At 44.6% G+C, this 18571-nt stretch overlaps 1 protein-coding gene across 4 annotated transcripts in view; it reads right to left on the bottom strand.

Annotated features, from left to right (window-relative positions):
* Positions 1 to 18571, bottom strand: part of CACNA1H (calcium voltage-gated channel subunit alpha1 H) — a 478577-nt gene that overhangs the window by 71284 nt on the left and 388722 nt on the right. For all 4 annotated transcript variants that reach the window (XM_073361774.1, XM_073361777.1, XM_073361776.1 and 1 more), the window contains 4 exons: positions 14693 to 14844; positions 13212 to 13397; positions 10974 to 11091; positions 8451 to 8606 (listed from right to left, as the gene is read on the bottom strand). In XM_073361774.1, the coding sequence (XP_073217875.1) occupies positions 8451 to 8606; positions 10974 to 11091; positions 13212 to 13397; positions 14693 to 14844 (612 nt within the window). The remainder of the gene's footprint in view (positions 1 to 8450; positions 8607 to 10973; positions 11092 to 13211; positions 13398 to 14692; positions 14845 to 18571) is intronic.

Here is an 18571-nt window from a genome sequence, read left to right as displayed (position 1 = left end):
ACCTCAGTGTCTAACCTAACTGAACAATGGGTCCCACTGCAAAACGTGAAAGCGTTGTTACCAGAGACGGGACTAAGAAAAACTGGCATCACGGGGTTCCGTATCTATCCTCTCTCCATGATCCCAACTCACAAGCTGCTGGGTTTAGGTGTCAAAAGGATATTTTTCTAGCTACCAGTACTGAAAAACTCAACCCGGGATCTGAAAAATCAAGCCCTGCCCTGTCTTTCATCCTGCCTCGTTATAAAGGAATCTCCTTCCTTAGAAGTTTTTAAGGTCAGGCTTGACAAAGCCCTGGCTGGGATGATTTAATTGGGGATGGGTCCTGCTTCTGAGCAGGGGGTTGGACTAGATGACCTCCTGAGGTCCCTTCCAACCCTGATGTTCTATGATTCTATGATAAAGATTCTGCAATCAGAAGTCACTGGGCAGCATTGTAGGATGAGGTAGAATAGAACTGCACCTGCTCTTCCATAACTGCACCTGCTCTGCAGGGCTGAGATAGTACTGGGAGCTTATTTATGTCAGTAAAGTCAGCAGACGTGGCTTGAAGACAAAGAGAGAGGGTTGAAAGTGAAGATGGCCACAGCTGGAGACTTAAGACTTGGTGGCTTTATGACAACTGAGTAACCACCTCCCTCCAGGTTATTTCCACTCAGGCTGTGCAGTTAAAACACTCTCTCCTTCCAAAACATCTGCCTATATTTTTTTTAAAGATCCGTATTTAATGACAGCTAGTTTGTTGGCTGACTCATGCCTCAATATCTTCAGCAAACAAATACAGATCACAGCATTTCATGCTGGAGAGCAGGGGGTCTGTGCCTCGTGGGGACACCTCTGAGCAGCAGTCGGTGATTTTCATCTCTGTGCTGTCAGTCTTATCTCTGTGAATCACGCTGGGCTCCCCAGTGGTTTGGAAAATAGTCTTGTCTTTAACCTTCATGCCGTAACATCTTTCGTGCCTATGGTGCATCTCATTCAGGGGGCCTAGTTAACAATTCTGTCTAGTCATGTTGCTTCTTGTTAGAAGTCTCTATACTGGAATATTATACAAACACCACATGGAGAACCATGCGATCCTTGCAGGAAACAAATGAAAAATCATTTATTACCAAAACATGTAAGGTGGGATTTTCAGATGCTCTCAGGGCTGAAACTCAGCTGGTAGAAGGTCGTAGCTCCACGGAGCGCTCCACCAGATAGGGTGACCAGACAGCACGTGTGAAAAATCGGGATGGGGGTGGGGGTGGGAGAAGGTAATAGGCATCTATATAAGGCAAAGCCCCAAATATCAGGACTGTCCCTATGAAATTGGGACATCTGGTCACCCTAACCCCAGAGGACCCCGGGGACATGTGCCAAGTTACAGCGGCTGGTGAGTTGCACCTCAGCATTGGCCCAGCTCTGTGACCGTTGAAGTGGATGGAAGTTTCACCATTGAGTTCAGTGGGAGCAGTTAGGCTAATACTGAGTGCTTTGGTACATCCTCCCCAATACAGTCATGAACAGACCCCAGATTAGACACTTCGGGATCCACAGAAGTGATACAACACAAGTGGTGAACGGACACACACGCACACGCTACCCCATCATGGACCGTCTCTAGCAGGGAGGAATAATTCAGTCTTCACGGCGGATTCAGTCTCTAGCGTCTCCTTCTAGACTGCCAACAGGAGGGCCAATGGTGACAGTGAGTTTGGGATTTGGGAGAAGACCTTTAATTCTTTTGACACACAGGGCCCTGACCAGCAACCAGAAGATTATGTTGCTGAGAGGTTTGGCATGCCAAAGCCGAACCCTCAGCCTCACAATCCTCTTTGAAATGTCTTTACCGGATTTGAACACTGGTTCTTTGCTTTCATACATCCAGGTACGCTACCAAAAAGACTAAGCTAAATTCATTTAAAAGGCTGGAGTACAAATGCTTGTCTTGTAAAGTTCTCCTGAACAATTTCATTTTGTGTGTGGTCAGCAGGACAGAACTGCTCTGGCAAGCTGTCCAACTGATCCATCAAGGCTACAGAGAAGTTGTGCAAATTGGTCTTTATAAGGAGCACAGTTTCTTAATTGGTGCCTGTACAAACCCACCATGGTCTTAATAGACACACACTGCTCTCCCCAAGGTGGTGATGAATTTAATTTCTTTGGCAGTGTGTTGCTAAGTGGTGCAGCCAAAGAAATGATTATTTATTAAGAGAGGGGATTGAGTTTCTTTGTTCATCTTTTTTGTTTCACGGATGAAGAATTAACATACAGTAGCTGTTAGATCTGCATAATTCTGGAAGCTCTGGGTGGCGTCGTACAGCAGATTTGAGATAGTTTTCCAATCAGTCAATCTGGAACCTCCGCATGACTCAGCTACACAAGCATAAGTTTTGCCCTTTAGCTCATCATTCTGCAGTCATACATGCAAGTCAGGGATGCTCTATACTATGCCTGACCTTGTGGATTTCCATGTCTATTCTCTTCCTTTGATGTCCCTGTCAAATTTGCACCATTCATAAGTCAAGATCTGAAGATCAAGCCTCTGACAGCATCATCAGTAAAGGAGTCCCCCAATCAAAGTCAGCTGGCAATTTTGTCAATGACGCATAGGATAGAACAGAACCCAGCTTGCTCCTTTAGCTGTAGGGGAGGGCCAACAATAGCAACCCCCCCCCCCAATTCTATCAGTAAAGTCAGCCCACGTGACTTGGAGTGATCGGATGACTAAGAAAGGCCCATTTGTACATAACCACCTTTCTGATCATACTCACACGTAGTGTCAAAGAAGAAGAGCAAGGCAAAAGACTTCAGACAAGTTCCTCTGTAGTATATGACTTTGTGAGGATTGCTGTTTAAAAGATTTTTCATATTTTGGCATCAACAGCTAGTCAACAAATCAAAGAATAAAGCCACAGGAAAATAAAAAATCCTCAGCTCTGCTGAATGCTTCTTCCTGCGAGTTGCAGCCAAGGAAGATTTGCCGGTCTTTGCTGTATAAAAACTAGAGCTAAGTTATTCATTTATTAGCACGCAGTTTGATACAAGGCCTCATGGCTGAAATATGGCTCTGGTGGGATTTCTCTAGTGCATACTGTACTTGCTAAGAGACAATTGACAAGCCTCTAGCCATAAGCTTTGCCAAGGCTCCTAAAGAAGGAAACCAGAAAGAAAAATGCATGCTACAAATTTAATTCCTGGGGTGGTTAGGCTGTTCTGATGCAGGCTTTAAAAACTGTCTCTTACACGTTTAAATCACAGTCTGTACCAGCTCCAAAAGGAGCCATTAAACACTAGCAAGAAAACAGGGTCCATTTTATGAAGACTGTAATTACATATTTATCGAGAATATCGCACACGGCTACCAATTTCTGTCTTCATAGTAGCACATGATTCAGCCGTTTAGAGAACAAGCAGGAGACAGGACATTGTGGAAAGGCCAGGGTGGCTTTTGCAACAAACATTATTTCCACAGCAAGGATTCAACCTGTGACCTCTGGAGCTAAAAAATATGAGTTTCGACTACCTGAGCTAGAAGACACGGTAGCTGTTAGTCCACTGCAGTCTGGGCTCATAGTATTTCAGCTATTAAAGGGGGACAGAGAGCCAGTGTGTAAACATGCGTTCTATTTGGTAGTAAGAACACAAGATGGTAAACCAAGGTGGTTGTCGGTCATGCTGAGGGGACAAATGAATAGAGGCAAGAGCCAGAGCATTATATGTACAGTATTATATATCACTTAGTCCTGCCTTGAGTGCAGGGGACTGGACTAGATGACCTACTGAGATCCCTTCCAGCCCTACACTTCTATGATTCTATGTAGGAGATCGATTGTGTAGGGCTTTGCAGAAAAGGGGAAGGTGGTTACATTTGCTTCAGGAGGTAAGGGGAAACCAGAAAAGATATTTGAAGTGGGGATGGACTTGTCTGGAGCCATGGGCATGTGAAGGAAGCTTTACAGAGCCGACCAACTATAATCCAAGGGAGAAGGGGACTATCCTTTAGCTTAACTCTAAGTTACAAACCAGAACACTCTCTTTACCGCCAGGCATTTGGCTGGTACCCTTACCAGACTCACTTAATGCATCATTATTTGTTCACTGAAGTCATCACAGAAAAATAAATGAGGCAAATATGATTTCTCTCTGCTTGCTCTCTCTTACTGAATGAAACAGCTTGGAATAAGCAGAAGTATTATAAATTCCCCGAGACAGTTAAAAATGTATCTAGACAGAGTGGATAACAAAAGCACTGATTTCTGCACCCCCTCACACACACACCAAGACTAGCTAGTGAATAATTCATGGCCCATGGCCCATTCCTCCCCCCCCCCCACTTCCATTGTTTGTTTTCGTCAATGACAACATATTTAAAGACAAGTTTCTTATCAAAGGGGAGCTGGGGCCCAGCACCCAGGGATTAAAGGGTGCAAATGAAACAGCAATAGTGTAGCCGATAAAGCTGATTGGGCAAGGAACAGAGCATGAATGTGGACTTACACTTAGAAAAAAAAACAGGGGAAAAGTGCAAAGTAGGACTGGCTGGGTCTGCCTGGCAACATCAAACAGCTGCATCTACTCTACAGCCCAGGCAGAACAGAAAGGAGGCCTGCGCAGCGGACTCCTGGATTTCAATTAGCTGTTAACTTTTGGCACAGCCTGTGTGCTTCATCTGGAATGTTTATGACCTCCTATCTCTGGAACCTGCTGAAGATCAAAAGGCTGATACTGGTGGCCCTTCCCCAGCGTACATGGCTGGCACGCACATTCAGCATTTTTATAATATCCTAAAGGATTTTCTCTGAGGGCCGGGAGGTGTGAGACACACTAGTGGACCCCGAGAGACAGGAGCTTCAAAAGCAGCAAGAGTCATGAAATACGGGCAACTTTGGAGGGATGAACCAAGGTGAAGAATGATTTGGGCAAAGGCAAACAAACACATATTACTCAAATTCTACCCATCGTAACACATTTATAGCGGCGTAGGACTTGGTGGTAGAAGCAAAAAGATAAAACTTAGATCCTTCAGCTCCAAAAAAGAACAGTCCCTGCCTCTTGAGTTCAATGAGATTCTCATTAGCAATACAGGGCCTATGACACACATTTGAGCTATTCTGATTCCATCTAACCGTGGGCTGTGATACACACACATAATAGTATTATTATTTGTATTCCCACGTCATCTATGGGTCCACTGTGGTAAGTCCTGTACGAACAGAACAAAAATAATCTCTGCCCCAAAGAACTTACAATCTAGGTACCCAGTTCCTTTTCATATATTACACTCCCACCTCAAAACACATACAAGCTATGGGGAAGTCTAAATTGAAACTTTCATTCATTTCTATTTGGCTGGTATCTCTGAAAGCTCATCATGAACGTTTAGTGACCAGTGTTGTTAACTATGTCACCGTGGATCATTTTAGCAGTAGTATGCAGCTAATGTGTTCAGCCAATTATCTCAGACTGCCTTCCCCACCTTTTAAAGGTGCCCAGAACTCAAACTGTCCTGATCAGCTGCGAGTTTTCAAACCCTTTTCAACTGACTACTTCTATGATGTAGCGGCTAGTGCAAAAATCTGCAGCACACTGAAAACTGATGACATGGGGAACGGCTTCAAACGAAGGGAGTTCAATATAAAAATCACCACCACCAGGGTTATTGCATTGATGGGTTACTCATTTTTATGTTTAATTCATGAAAAGCTACCACTTTAAAATGTAAATGAACCGGCCTCAGACTTGCCAGCCGGCTGTACCAGAGTCCAGGCACTTTCCAAGAGGCTTTGGATCCAGCTTTCTGCACAGCATGTGGGATTTTGAAGACAACTAGCACCGCAGAGCAAAACTCCAGCCAGCTGCCACCCCGCCGCACAGCACAGCCTGCCCAGATTCTCCATGAACCCTGGTGATTCCTTCTTTGGGGGCTGATCTTGCTTCTGCGAAAGTCTGTGGCAGAATTTCCACAGGCTTCAATAGAAGCAGGATCATGCCAGTTCTGCTAAGAGGCAAGGATGTGAAGAGTTGTAGCATCCCTGGCAAAGTGCATGTATCACACAGATCTGTGATCCTGAGAAAGCCGCTTTGAGAGTCTGGGAATAAACAATGAGGATAAGATTTTCAAACTAGCTGTTTCTGTTCATTTGCCTGTCCTGGTACTTATCGGGAAGCTGGGAACGGACTTTTTAATAATGGAAACCATGCAGACCACCTTAAAGGGGGAAAATGTAGTTGTGAAATTTGAGGAGAAGGGTGTTTCTGGTGCATGCATATTTCAGTGGTACTTCACAGTGAACCGCAGTGTTGTCTCGGTGTAATGTAATGCAATGTAAACAGAAAAAATATGAAAACGATGAGATTTCTGGGGACAAGGTGAAAAGCTATCAAAAATAATTAACAAATAAATAAAAAGAACAGGAGGACTTGTGGCACCTTAGAGACTAACAAATGTATTAGAGCACAAGCTTTCGTGGGCTACAGCCCACTTCATTGGATGCATAGAATCGAACATATAGTAAGATGTGTATATATATATATATATATACACATACATACATACACACATACACATACAGATAAGTTGGAAGTTACCATACAAACGGTGGGAGGCTAATTAGTTAAGATGAGCTATTATCAGCAAGAGAAAAAAACTTTTGTAGTGATAATCAAGATGGCCCATTTAGACAGTTGACAAGAAGATGTGAGGATACTTAAGGAAATAGATTCAATAGGTGTAATGACCCAGCCACTCCCAGTCTCTATTCAAACCCAAGTTAATGGTATCTAGTTTGCATATTAATTCAAGCTCAGCAGTTTCTCCTTGGAGTCTGTTGGTAACTTCCAACTTATCTGTATATCTATCTATCTAACTATATGTTCCATTCTATGCAACCGATGAAGTGAGCTGTAGCTCATGAAAGCTTATGCTCAAATAAATTGGTTAGTCTCTAAGGTGCCACAAGTCCTCCTGTTCTTTTTGTGGATACAGACTAACACGGCTGCTACTCTGAAATAAATAAAAGATTTTCTTTCCTCTCCACACCCTGGGAATTTAGAGAATGAAAATTGAAACCCTTCCTCATTTTGTTTCTGAGTTCCCACGGGCTTAGCGCTGGTTCGATATTCCAAAACGCTGAGCAGCCTCTCTGTTCTTGCATGCCTTGGGATACAAAAAAAATCCAAAAATGTGATTCAAGCGTTTTGGATCATTATTTTCAACTTGAACTGAGGCTGGATGATTTTAGGTGAGTCTCAAAATCATGTCCGTGCCCTACTGACTTCACAAAAGCTTCTGGATAATATATTAAACCAGAAATGGGATCATAATTCTCATTTAAAACTCCATGCTACATATGGATCTGTCCTGCTCCAAAGGAAAAAACGGAGAAGGGCAGAATAGGTCAGCGGGTTCCAGGATTGACACTTGGGAACGTCTCAAAGCAGACTGAGAAATAGTCATTTCTTTAATCTTCCTTACCCAAGATAAGGCGATTGGACATTACCCAGGCCCCTGGCCACATATACTGTTATAGCACTCATTTTCAGGTGGTGGTACATAAGAACAGCCATATGGGGTCAGACCTGTGGTTCTGACCCCAGTACTTGCTGCCAGAGACCATAGGTTCGTACTCAGAGCGGTGAGCCCATCCCACTGGGCACATCCTATTATTAGCACGCTAGCTCAGTGAGTGAGAGTTAGCACGAGTATATCTCCTCAAGCTGGGAATCTACATCCCCAGCTCCTAGTGTAGACACGTCTGTGCAGGAGCGGCAGGTGTACATTCCAGCAAGAGGACATACCCACATTAGCACGCTCAAACCAGAAGCATAGTCACAGTGGTGCAAGCATCCAGTCACCCAAGTCCGTGCCTCAAGTCTCAGCTGGGACCACGCTCAGGATGATTCAGTTTACATCTCCAGCACAAACTGGAGACATACCCATAGCAACTTGCCCAGGGTCACACCGGAAACCTGGTGGAGCGTGGTCTTGTGAATGCCAGGCAAGTGCTCTAACCACTGGATCATCCTCTCTAGAATGGAACCATCAGAGCTAGACAGGCATCACAAGGGCACCTCATCACAAGCTTTATCACTCCTACTCTGCTTATAACTGCATCCATCGTATAACTGCATCCACACTAGGACTTATGCCGACCTATTTATGTCAGTAACTGCCCCCACCACTAACTAGCTGATACAGCAACACCAACTTTGAAGTGTAGACCAGGCTTAATTCAATTTGGCCCTTTCCCCCATGAGCACTGGATTACCAGTGTCCTATCTTGTTCCAGCTGGTGGGCTTTACTGGAGAGTCTGGGGGGCCAGGTACTGCTGTGGTCCTTGGAGGGTTGTTTAGAGATAAGGTGCTATTTCCCTACTGATGAAGAGGCCATGAGGCTGACCCCCTCACCCATTTCCTACGTGCAGCTGCCAGTTCCCTGCCCCATTGCTTTGCTAAGCCTCCTTACCTCTGCTTGGAAGCCTTCTACCAGGATGGCAACTAGGAGGTTGAAGAGCACGTAGTTGCCAAAGGTCATCAGGGCCACGAAGTAGAGTGCCGCCCACGAGGAGGTGGATGCCATGCCATTATAGAGCACCACGTTCCAGTCTTCCTGGGTGAGGATCTGCATGGAGTGGGAAGGAAAGACTTTCCGATTACTCCTCACTGCTCGCCGGGAGCAGCTGGTTTAAAATGCACATTGAATCACTGATTTATCCCTTCCTCCTTTACAGAGGCAGCACCCGCTCTCCTTTCTGACCGGCTAGAGATCTAATCAGATGAGACAGCAAAGGATCTCTTTATTTAGATCTCAGCACCTGAGATAGATCTGCAAGCTGCGGCTTCTTCTTGGGATACTCTTCTGCCCTGGCTCCTCGTTCAGCTTGCCTAGTAGCCTTATGACCCACAAGGGTTGCTAGTTCAAATCCCCACTCTGGTAACCTATCAGCTGCACAAGCTGCGAGTTCTACTGTTTGGTGGGGAAGTTCCCAAATGATTACATGTACTCTGGTGATCGGCTACCAGTTCACAGGCCTGCGATGGCACCAGTTTTGTATCAAGAGAAGGTCACACTTTTTCAGGGCCATGCTTTCCTTTAATCAGAACATTTTTTCTCATTATGAGTTAACTGACGTTGGGAAAAAACCCCAGGTTTTCCTCACAGTCATTGATACGAGGGATCTCCAGAAACTCAGGAAAGGAAACAAGTGCTTGTTGGGTGGAAAAAAGATAAACTGGCAGGAAAACATATTTCCTTTGAAAAGACTAGTCCAAGGTGCCTTCATAAAAGATTCACTTAAGATATTCCTAGCCTTTCAGCTATTTTTCAGCTATGGAAACATTGGCCTGCCAATGTTTCCATAGCTGAAAAACCCAGGGATTTAAAAAAAAAAAGAAAAGAAAGAAGAGGATGGTTTCTTGCCCTTCGTTAATCCAGACTCTACTATGAAGATGTCCTCTAGCACTGCTATAAAACAGGAACAACAAGTTGGCGGCATCTGGGGGTGGGAAAATATAGTCGGCTGCATTTAGTCCTGTGCCTCCCATTAGCCCTGTGCCTCCCCGTAAGGTTATGTCCTTGTGCATCACACTGAATCTATTTACACACATGACTTTGAATGTTAAAAATAAATACATGAGCCGCTATTACAACAGTAGGAACCTCATGGAAGTGCTGTCAGTTTCCCCTCGCAGTGAATTAAAATCTGTCTTTGTTTATATAGGGGAGAGGTAACATTCTGCATTATGGAGAGTTTGGATCAGTTTGCACATGGACTGCCACTCATTTAATGAGGTGCACCTGTCCTGTACCTAGAAATCCTGCTTAACATTCCTAAGCTCTCCTCCACTATACCCAGTTTATGTCTGTTGGTGGTTGTAAGGGGGCCTTTAATATACTCACTCTGCTTCGCATTCTAAGGGCTCATTTCTTAAGCGGAAAGACAGCTAATGTTACGGAGAAATACCTTCCTGGAATAAGTTGCTTCATTGCTCTGTTATGAAATATATGAGTCATTCTAATGATACCTTAGATCTTGTCTACACAGGAAAGTCGGCAAGTTTACATAGAGATTTTCCAGTCCTCTGCCTTGCTTTTCTTTTGTGTCACAGTCTTTACCAGTCCAGCAATCCTCATCCCAACTCCACTGTTTGTGTAGCCAGCACCTACAAAATTTGCTGAGCTAGATTGACCTGAGACAGTCTGTTCGTCCCCCAATTCTAAAACACGGTATTTTTAAAAAGTGAATTTCAGTGCTGGAGGAAGGTGTTGGATTGGTATCCTTGGAGACAGAAGTCTTCTGTCTATTCATGGAACAGGTACAGCACTGAATGGTTTTAGAAACCTCCTTCAAAATGACCGATATGTTTCAACCTGAATTGTGTAATGATTGCAGCTGGGCAAAATTTCGTGAATTTTGGCCCCAAAAAATGCAGATTTGGGTCAACTGAAACATTTAATGCATTCATGTTGAATCTGCTGAAATGTTTCAGTCTGGGGGAAAAAAATTCCCCCGAAGTCAAAACATTCTATCTCTTTGTTTCAAATTTTATCTTGATTTTTCCAGATATAAGGAAAAAGCAAAGGTTAAAAAACCCCTGAATGTAACAAAATGTTTTGTTTTGGGTCAAAGTGTTTTTGAGCGACCAGAATTTTTTTCCTACTTTTTAGTTTAATCAAAACTGAACTGAGAAAATCTGTTATTTGCACAAGTGTAATGATATGAAAGTACTGCTCAATCTCTATTCCTTCTCAGGCTTTGGCCTTTGCTAAGAAGCGAGATCGACATAGTGGTGGGTTTTGTGACAAGGGCATTTGCCCACTTAGAGCTAGCCTGAGACCAGTCGATTCATTGGGAAGAACCGAAACAAACCTCTTTCATGGTAAGTTTGTCCAGTTAACTCTGTGATGCTGTGAATGACGTTTTTTGAAAAGCAACAACATTTGTCTGCTTGGTAGAGAATAAAACTCATCAGTGGTCCCAGATCTTACCTGAAACACGGTCACAATGGCCCAGAGCAAGGAATCAAAATTCTTTCTGTCTGGAACTGTGTCCCCCGTATCAGTTTTCAAGCTAAACTTGCACCCAAAAAGATGCATGCCGAGAATGCTGGAGAGGGAAAGGAAGCGACATAGAAGACATCACTGCATGAGACACATGGTTTCAGGGAGCATCTTAGCGCTTTTGGGGGTCACTTTCTTTTCCCAGCTGCACATTGTAGGTCTATAGAGAGTGCTATCTGTGCTCCCGCAGGCAGGAAATGAGTCCTCCTTAGAGGAGGACACCAACTATAAGGTGAATCAGAGCACGGGTTTGTTATACGCAAAAAAAGAGCCTTTCCAGAAGATGAAAGCAGAATAGCATGACTTAGATATAACTTTTGTCCTTATGTTCCTGCACTAACTCCCTGGTGAACCATCACCGAATGTACTGGTTCTTGAGGCCCACAGCTTCTACTTGCCATTTCAGTCCAGATGCCTACAGGTGACTCTCCATTTCAGAGCCTGATGGCTTCTGGGTTCCCATTGAGACAGCTTCAATACTAGTTGGTGAGCTTTCTACACCTTATGCAGCCTTTGACCTGGAATGGATGTTACTGGCCCAAGGAATTATGGGTGACATGGCTGAAGACTCTTCAGACAATCCAGCTCTATCGCCAGTATCCTCTCTGAGGAATTTCTGAAGAGAGCTGAGGGTGCAGGAGGGGCTGCTTTCCGTTCATTATATAGGACTCAGGCAAAAAGAGGATACCTTCACTAAATGTTAGCGTAACAAGGCACATTTGACCTGTCATGGCTCAGGCCAGCCAGGTCGCAGAGATTTTCCCAGAAAAGGATCTTCTATGAAAAATAGACCTTACACCTGATTTGACCACTTCCAGGATCTTGAAAGGGTCACTCAATCTTCATTAACCATTCAGTCCTCGTTCTCTTTGCTGATAATGCCAACAAAGCGGCCAATTAGTGGCAACTGCAATGGTAGCTATTCCCCCACTTTTGAGTTCCTTCTGTCAAAGCAGCGTAATGGATATGTGGCCAGGAACTATTCCGTATGACATAAGCATGACAAATATACAATATGCATGACAAATATACAAGTATGAATGACATCAAACAGAGAAAGAATAGAGAAAACAGCTTGGAATTACACAAGCCCGGGGAAACATTCAGAAGATTTAACAGTTGACATAAATTCCTAGTGCTTTCTGAGTATTTAATAAAAAATACCATCTTCCAAGATGTTTGTCATAGGTATTGGGGCAAATTCTCAGGTAATTTACACTGAAGCCAGTGGACCACATCCATGAAAATACGCTAATTTGAACCATCTGAGAATCTGGACTATTATTTCTAAAGTCTTCTATTTGACATGGACAGATGATCCCATGAAGTTGCTGGGAAGTGACTTTTGGTGCTACAGATAGTTGTCCACTACCAAATTAACTAAGACCAACAATCCATTTCATTTTGGCTCCTAAACACCCACCGGCAATGACCCCTGATATTCTCTACAAGGTGAGGTAAATAGCTCCCCGAAAGAACATTAGGTCAACTGCCCACTTTGTGCCCACTCTCCCTCCATAGTTGTTCTTGCTTCTCTGGATCATGTTTCATCACTATTGACCTCGGTCAGAGTCAAATCCAGAACTCAGTGGGGCGGAGCTGGTGACAGGCTGCATGCCCTGTTATCAACCCCCTGAGCCATTCAGCTGTAGTCTAGTGTTAAAAAGTAATTCCTGGACCCCATATTTCCTCCCTCTAAAACATTAAGCCATCAAGTTCCATTTGTGGACAACTTCCTGGGTCAGGAGTGTCGGAATAGAGGGGGTCTCTTGGGGGGAGGGGAGGGAAGAGGCGGTGCAGGGTCGGGGCCTTAGGGGAGAGGGGTGGTACAGAGGGGGCAGGGCCACGGTTCAGGTGCTGGTGGCCCCCCCAATTTTAGGAAGCTTCTGCTGCTCCTGTACTGTGCCTCTCAGGAACTCTGGAGCGATTGTTTTTCTGCTGTTGTCTGTCTGTATTCTTCATTTGTCTACAGAATTACAAGGATTGCATGAAACACTGAGACCTCAAAGTGGTAAATCATCTGTTGAATATCTGCCTGTCAGTCTATTGTGAGCCCTTCTGTCATCTAGGCTGCATGGCAAACATGCTCTATTATCATTCTAATTTGCATATTATTTAATCAAGCCAAACAATTAATTCAAGAAGAAAAGCAGCCGTCGGTGGTACCTGAAAATAAAGATGAAGAGCATGAGCAGCATGCAGAAAGTGGCCACGTTATCCATCGTCTTCATCAGGACCACCAGCTGGCGGCGAAGGGCAGGCATGAAGCGTACCAGCTTGAGGACCCTGAGCAGCCGAAAAGTTCTTAACACAGAAAGGCCTCCATCGGATTGGCCAATGATCTCCCAGACACTACGGGAGCATAAGAGGGAAAACAACAAACTCACTGTCCTTGTCCGACCTGTAGCAGTTTGATGTACAGTACAGCAAAACCCGTAGCTAATTGGATTGTGAGTAGCTTGCAGGGTGTCTGTCTGGCCCAGCCTGTGACCTGGGATCAGAGTGCGCTGTAGGAACAGATGGGACTTACAAGAGGGGTGGGGGGGGAAGTCAACTTGCATATTTGTCTCTGCTGCTCTGCCTCCTTCTTGACCTTGGAAAGATCTCAGAATCAGCCCCCTTCAATATATATGCTTAATCTATTTCCTCTGTAGCCAGTTTAGTGTTGTTTAAACTGCTACAGCATCTAGCGATAAAGTAAATGACTTACTGGTGTTCTAGATGCATGATTGGTCTGAACCACTGAAAATCAGAGATGGGCTCCAGCCACAAAATTTAGATCAGGATTTTGGAAGGCCCTGAAATTCCAGAGGGTTCAAACATGGGGGTTTTAGTTCAGATTATTATTATAAAGAGACGGAGCCAAGTGTAAAATTGGGTTTGAAGTTTGAACAATCTCAGAGAGTTTGAAGTTGTTTGGATCTGGGACGTGGGTCTGCACCCCTCTCTAATGGTCATGACTTATTTCATCTCCATGGGCCCAGCCATCAGTTGGTGTAAAGCGGCATCCCACCATGGACGTCAACGGCACTATGCTGATTTACACCTCCAGAGGATCTGGCCCGACATTTTTCTTTCTCAAAATTAGAGTGAATTGAGCAGCCACGAAGCTCAGGGGATGACTGGTGTGGGCCAAGCCAGTTACAGCACGGACAGACGCAGAAGAAGCCTCTCCCATGCACATGGGCCAGCACAACCCACCCCAGATCTGCAGCACCCCTACCACTTGCTCTTTGATGTTGGGAGCCCCCTGCAGTGGACACCACACCCATTACTTATTGTATCCCACCTTCTCACAGCCCTGTTCTTGCCTTTCCAGGTCACATATTCATGTATTCGTTCTGGGAAACCTCTGTGCTGCTGCAACTTGGGGTCATTACACTGCTTTCCCCAGAATTTTCTGTGGAAAATTCACCACGCCGCCAGATGTATGGCAGAAATAGAACTCCTCGTCTGTCACGTCCATTTCGTTTGGACAGCACTTCTAAAGATACGACCCTAAAATGCCAAGACGCTATTAATCCCACTGAGCTCTAAATTCACACTAACCCACGTCACTCCTACCCCCTGCATGACATGACATGTCTAAAGTCTCCTGGAGCTACTTGGAGGCGAATGGTGGAAAGTATCATGCAGCGTGCAGTGACCTGATGATGACTATGATCCCGTCGAAGATGTTGTATGGGTTCTTGATGTAACCGAAGATACCAAAGGCAAGGAGCTTGAGGACCATCTCCAGGGCAAACATGCTGGTGAAGACAATGTTACTGATCTCCAAAGCGTTGGTCAGTTCATCCGGCTACAAGACAGAAAGACACATAGTCAAGCTGAGACATAAGGAGAAACATGGAATTTTTTTTTATTATTCCGCATGGTAAACACACTCATTTCCTCAAGGAATTTATTGCACTGTTTCACTTTGCACATCATAAAGCCCTTTGCAAATCCATACATCTGGGAACAAAGGAGGCAGGCGGCATCTGCAGAATGGGGGATTGTCCCCTGGAAAGCAGCAACTCGGAAAAGGATTTAGGGGCCCTAATGGACAAGCTGCGCAACACGTGCTCTCAGTGTGAAGCTGTGGTAAAAAGGGCTAAAGCCATCCATGGATAAATAAACAGAGCAGTGAGTGTGGAAAGGGAGGTGATTCAGCAGTGGGGAGACTGATACTGGAATACTGCATCCAGTTCTGGTGTCCACATTCCAAAAAGTATGTTAAAAAACTGGAGAGGGGGCAGAGAAGAGAGAGGTAGTGCGTAAGAAGAACTGGAAGGACATTCTATCGGGTCTTTTAATGGAGTGAATGCCCATTTCTGTAGCACCCGCAGTAATGACACTCATGTTGTGTCCTAGCTTAACAAGATCTTTTAAGCAATGCACTAAAATGAAGCATTAAGGCACAAAGTCAGACGTTTTGTAGGATATGCTTAGCCAGGCTAGAGGTCTATCTGTAACAGACTAAATGCTCTGAATGTAAGGTGGGCTTTTCAAAAACACCCAAGAGAGTTAACAAGTACAAGTGCCACTGAAAGTCAATGGGATTTGTGTTCTTAGCCGCCTTTGAAAACGCCACACTAAAAATCTAGGAAGGTTTCTTTGTGGGTTGTCTCTGTTTTGATTGATCCAAAGTTCTGGTCAGAAACCTGGAAGGGATCTTTCAAGGATGTCCTACCTATGGCCCTGATCTAACTCCCATTACAGCTGATGGAAAGATCTCCATTCACTTCAACAGGACTTGGAGCAGACCTTGTGCATGAACTCAGATCCATGACATAGAAAATTGACCTTCCCAAATAAACCAACATTCGCTCCAAGTTACAGCCTTTAGTGTGAAACCTTTACAAGTTCCTCTCTCACCAAACCTAATGAGAAAGAAGGGACCGAGTTAGATTTTCTCACTGGAGTTACTTAAAAAAAAACTGTTCAAGGAACTGCAACATACATTTCTAAAGCTAAGTACCAGTTGTCTTGCAAAAGAAAATGGGTCTTTTCCATTTCCTCAGTGCAATAATCTTGCCTAGGAAAAGGGGCTATTTTCATATCCAACTCATCTCCTGTCTGGTAATAGCTTCCTTTATTTTTCATGGTATGTTAACAGCTGGGAAGCACTTGAGGTGGTTATTGCATTATCTGAGCTTCTGAAGACAGGAGATGTTTGTCGTATCATGGTGCGCAGCATAGAAGAGACACTGAATTCAATGCACTGTATATCAAATACTCAGCAAACAGCCAGGAATGGCAGTGGTTAACTTGGATTCAGTGGTAGCCACGGAGATCCCACCCTGTCCAGGCTGGTTATACCATCAGGCTGCTGCAGATTAACCCCTAGAACAACTTACCAAGAGTTGTGGTTGATTCTCCATCACTAGCAGTTTTAAAATCAAGATAGGATGGTTTTCTAACAGATCGGCTCTAGGTCAAACAGATGATAATTCAGGGAAGTTCTATGTAGGAGGTCAACTACATGATCACAGGGGTCCTTTCTGCCTTTATCATCTATGAAACCAACTTGCATAGGCCAAATCATTCTGTGCAATAACCTACTATAGGCTCAACCATTTATCCTATAGAGACAGTACTAACTGCTTAGTGTTTCCAAGCAACCTCCTGCTCATCCTCAATGCACACCATGATTGCTAAAATACATTAGAGATACAACTACTCATACCATATCTCCTTGCTCTCAAACCCCTATAAAAGGACAACCCCATTTAGCACCCAGTTGCCTGACACCACCTTGGGCCAGAAGCTGAGATTATATTGGATGAGCTTCTCTGGTGCCCCTTGTTAAAACTTTGTGACTGAATTGAAGGGGGAGGATTGGGATGACTTCCCTGCATATAATGAAGTCGTGTTCTGCCCAGCCCCATTGCCCATGGATGCTGCTAAACCATCCTGCCCAGAGATGACTTATCTTTGGGTTCATAAGAACACGGCTGTAGAAGACTTTGCCTTAGGATTGTACCAGACTCCATCCATTCTCGGGGGAGAGGCCACCCTTAGACAGCTCCATGGGTCCTCCCCTCCCCATCATGTGACACAAACTGAACATTGTGCCAGACTTCTCAATGTATTCAAGACATTGTGAAGGAACAGAGACTGGATGGCGCGTTTACTGCCTCTCTCCTTGGTCAGGGTTAAGAGGGAGCATTCCTGAGGACAGGCAAAACTAGGGGTTACGTTCCTTGGTCTCTCTAGCCTCCCTGGAATACGGTATTTATTGCAGATTATGGGAGAAAATGTTTGTGCTATCTTCTTAAAGTCAAGTTGCTGGCAGCACATTGCTGGCCAGATGAGAATTAACAGCATCATCTTCAGATGAAAGCTGCAGCTCAGAGCACTTTAAAGGGATGGGGCCTCCCGTAATACCACTTCTGCTCTGTACTCTCCATTTTGTGGGGAAACTCAGGGAAACCCTGCCAAGGAAAGAATAAAAGAGAGAGAGAGAGAGACAGGCTGCACAGCCCCAGAAGGAGTAAGGAAAAGGGAAAGCCTACACGACAGTAAGGAAACACCAGAGCATCTGCTAAAACTCCCACACATTACAGGAGCCTGATTTTCCTTTACTCAAGTCAATGAGATTTTTGCCACTGATGTCCATGGAAACAGTCTGCCCCATGGCTATTAAGTGGGACTTTAACAGGAAATGTCCCTTCTCTTCACAATAACATCTGATATCAAAATAACCTTAACCCCTCAAAATAGATTTTAAATGGGACTTGAGTGGCACATAGGCCCTTTCCACAGAAGTAAATGTCCCAAGGAAAAGGGAACACACCCAAGAGGGGACATGTGGCCCTTGCATTTGGCTTGGGTAGAAACCCAACCAAGGGCAGCAATTGCCCCTGAGATTGAATTTGATTTGGACAATGGCTCAGCACCTGGTGGGGGGTGACTGCTGCACAGTGCCCTATTCAGAATGGGCTCACTCTCATCTTGTGTGCAGTTGCCAGCTGTAAATTCTTTAGGGCCTGGACCGTCTTCCCCTCTATGTCCGTACAATGCAGCAGCAGGTCAAAACCCCCATAATGTCATCAGCGTGTGAATTCTGTCCTGATCCTTTCAGGACATCAAGCGATCTGTAGCAGCTTGAGATTGATCGTAACTTGCATATCTACAAGTGTTAGGGGTCATGCAATTACCCACCAATTTTTAGGGATCCAGACACAGTCTTGCATACTGTGGCCTCTTGCAGAAATGAAGCCCCCAGTCCAACTCCTGCAGATAAAACTATGCACATGTCCAGGTGTTGGTTAAATCATACAAACCATTAGGAATGTCTCCTCAACTTCTTGGGGCATGTGTGTTTGGCTAGCTATTGCTGAGTTACTTGTCCGTGTATACACAATATCCTCACTCTAGCCAGTAGCCTGTTCCAGGGCTGCTCCGCTCTCTTATGAACATCTCATTGCTGAGCACTAACGCGAAATGTAAAATCATATTTCCCACCAGCCCCCCCTCTTTCCTCTCCATCTTTGCCTCTTCTTCTCTTTCCTTCCAGTGTGGATACCACACACACAGAGCAT

Source organism: Lepidochelys kempii, chromosome 10, assembly GCF_965140265.1.
Source record: "Lepidochelys kempii isolate rLepKem1 chromosome 10, rLepKem1.hap2, whole genome shotgun sequence".
Classification (NCBI taxonomy): domain Eukaryota; kingdom Metazoa; phylum Chordata; order Testudines; family Cheloniidae; genus Lepidochelys; species Lepidochelys kempii.
This window is presented reverse-complemented; position numbering and strand designations above follow the sequence as displayed.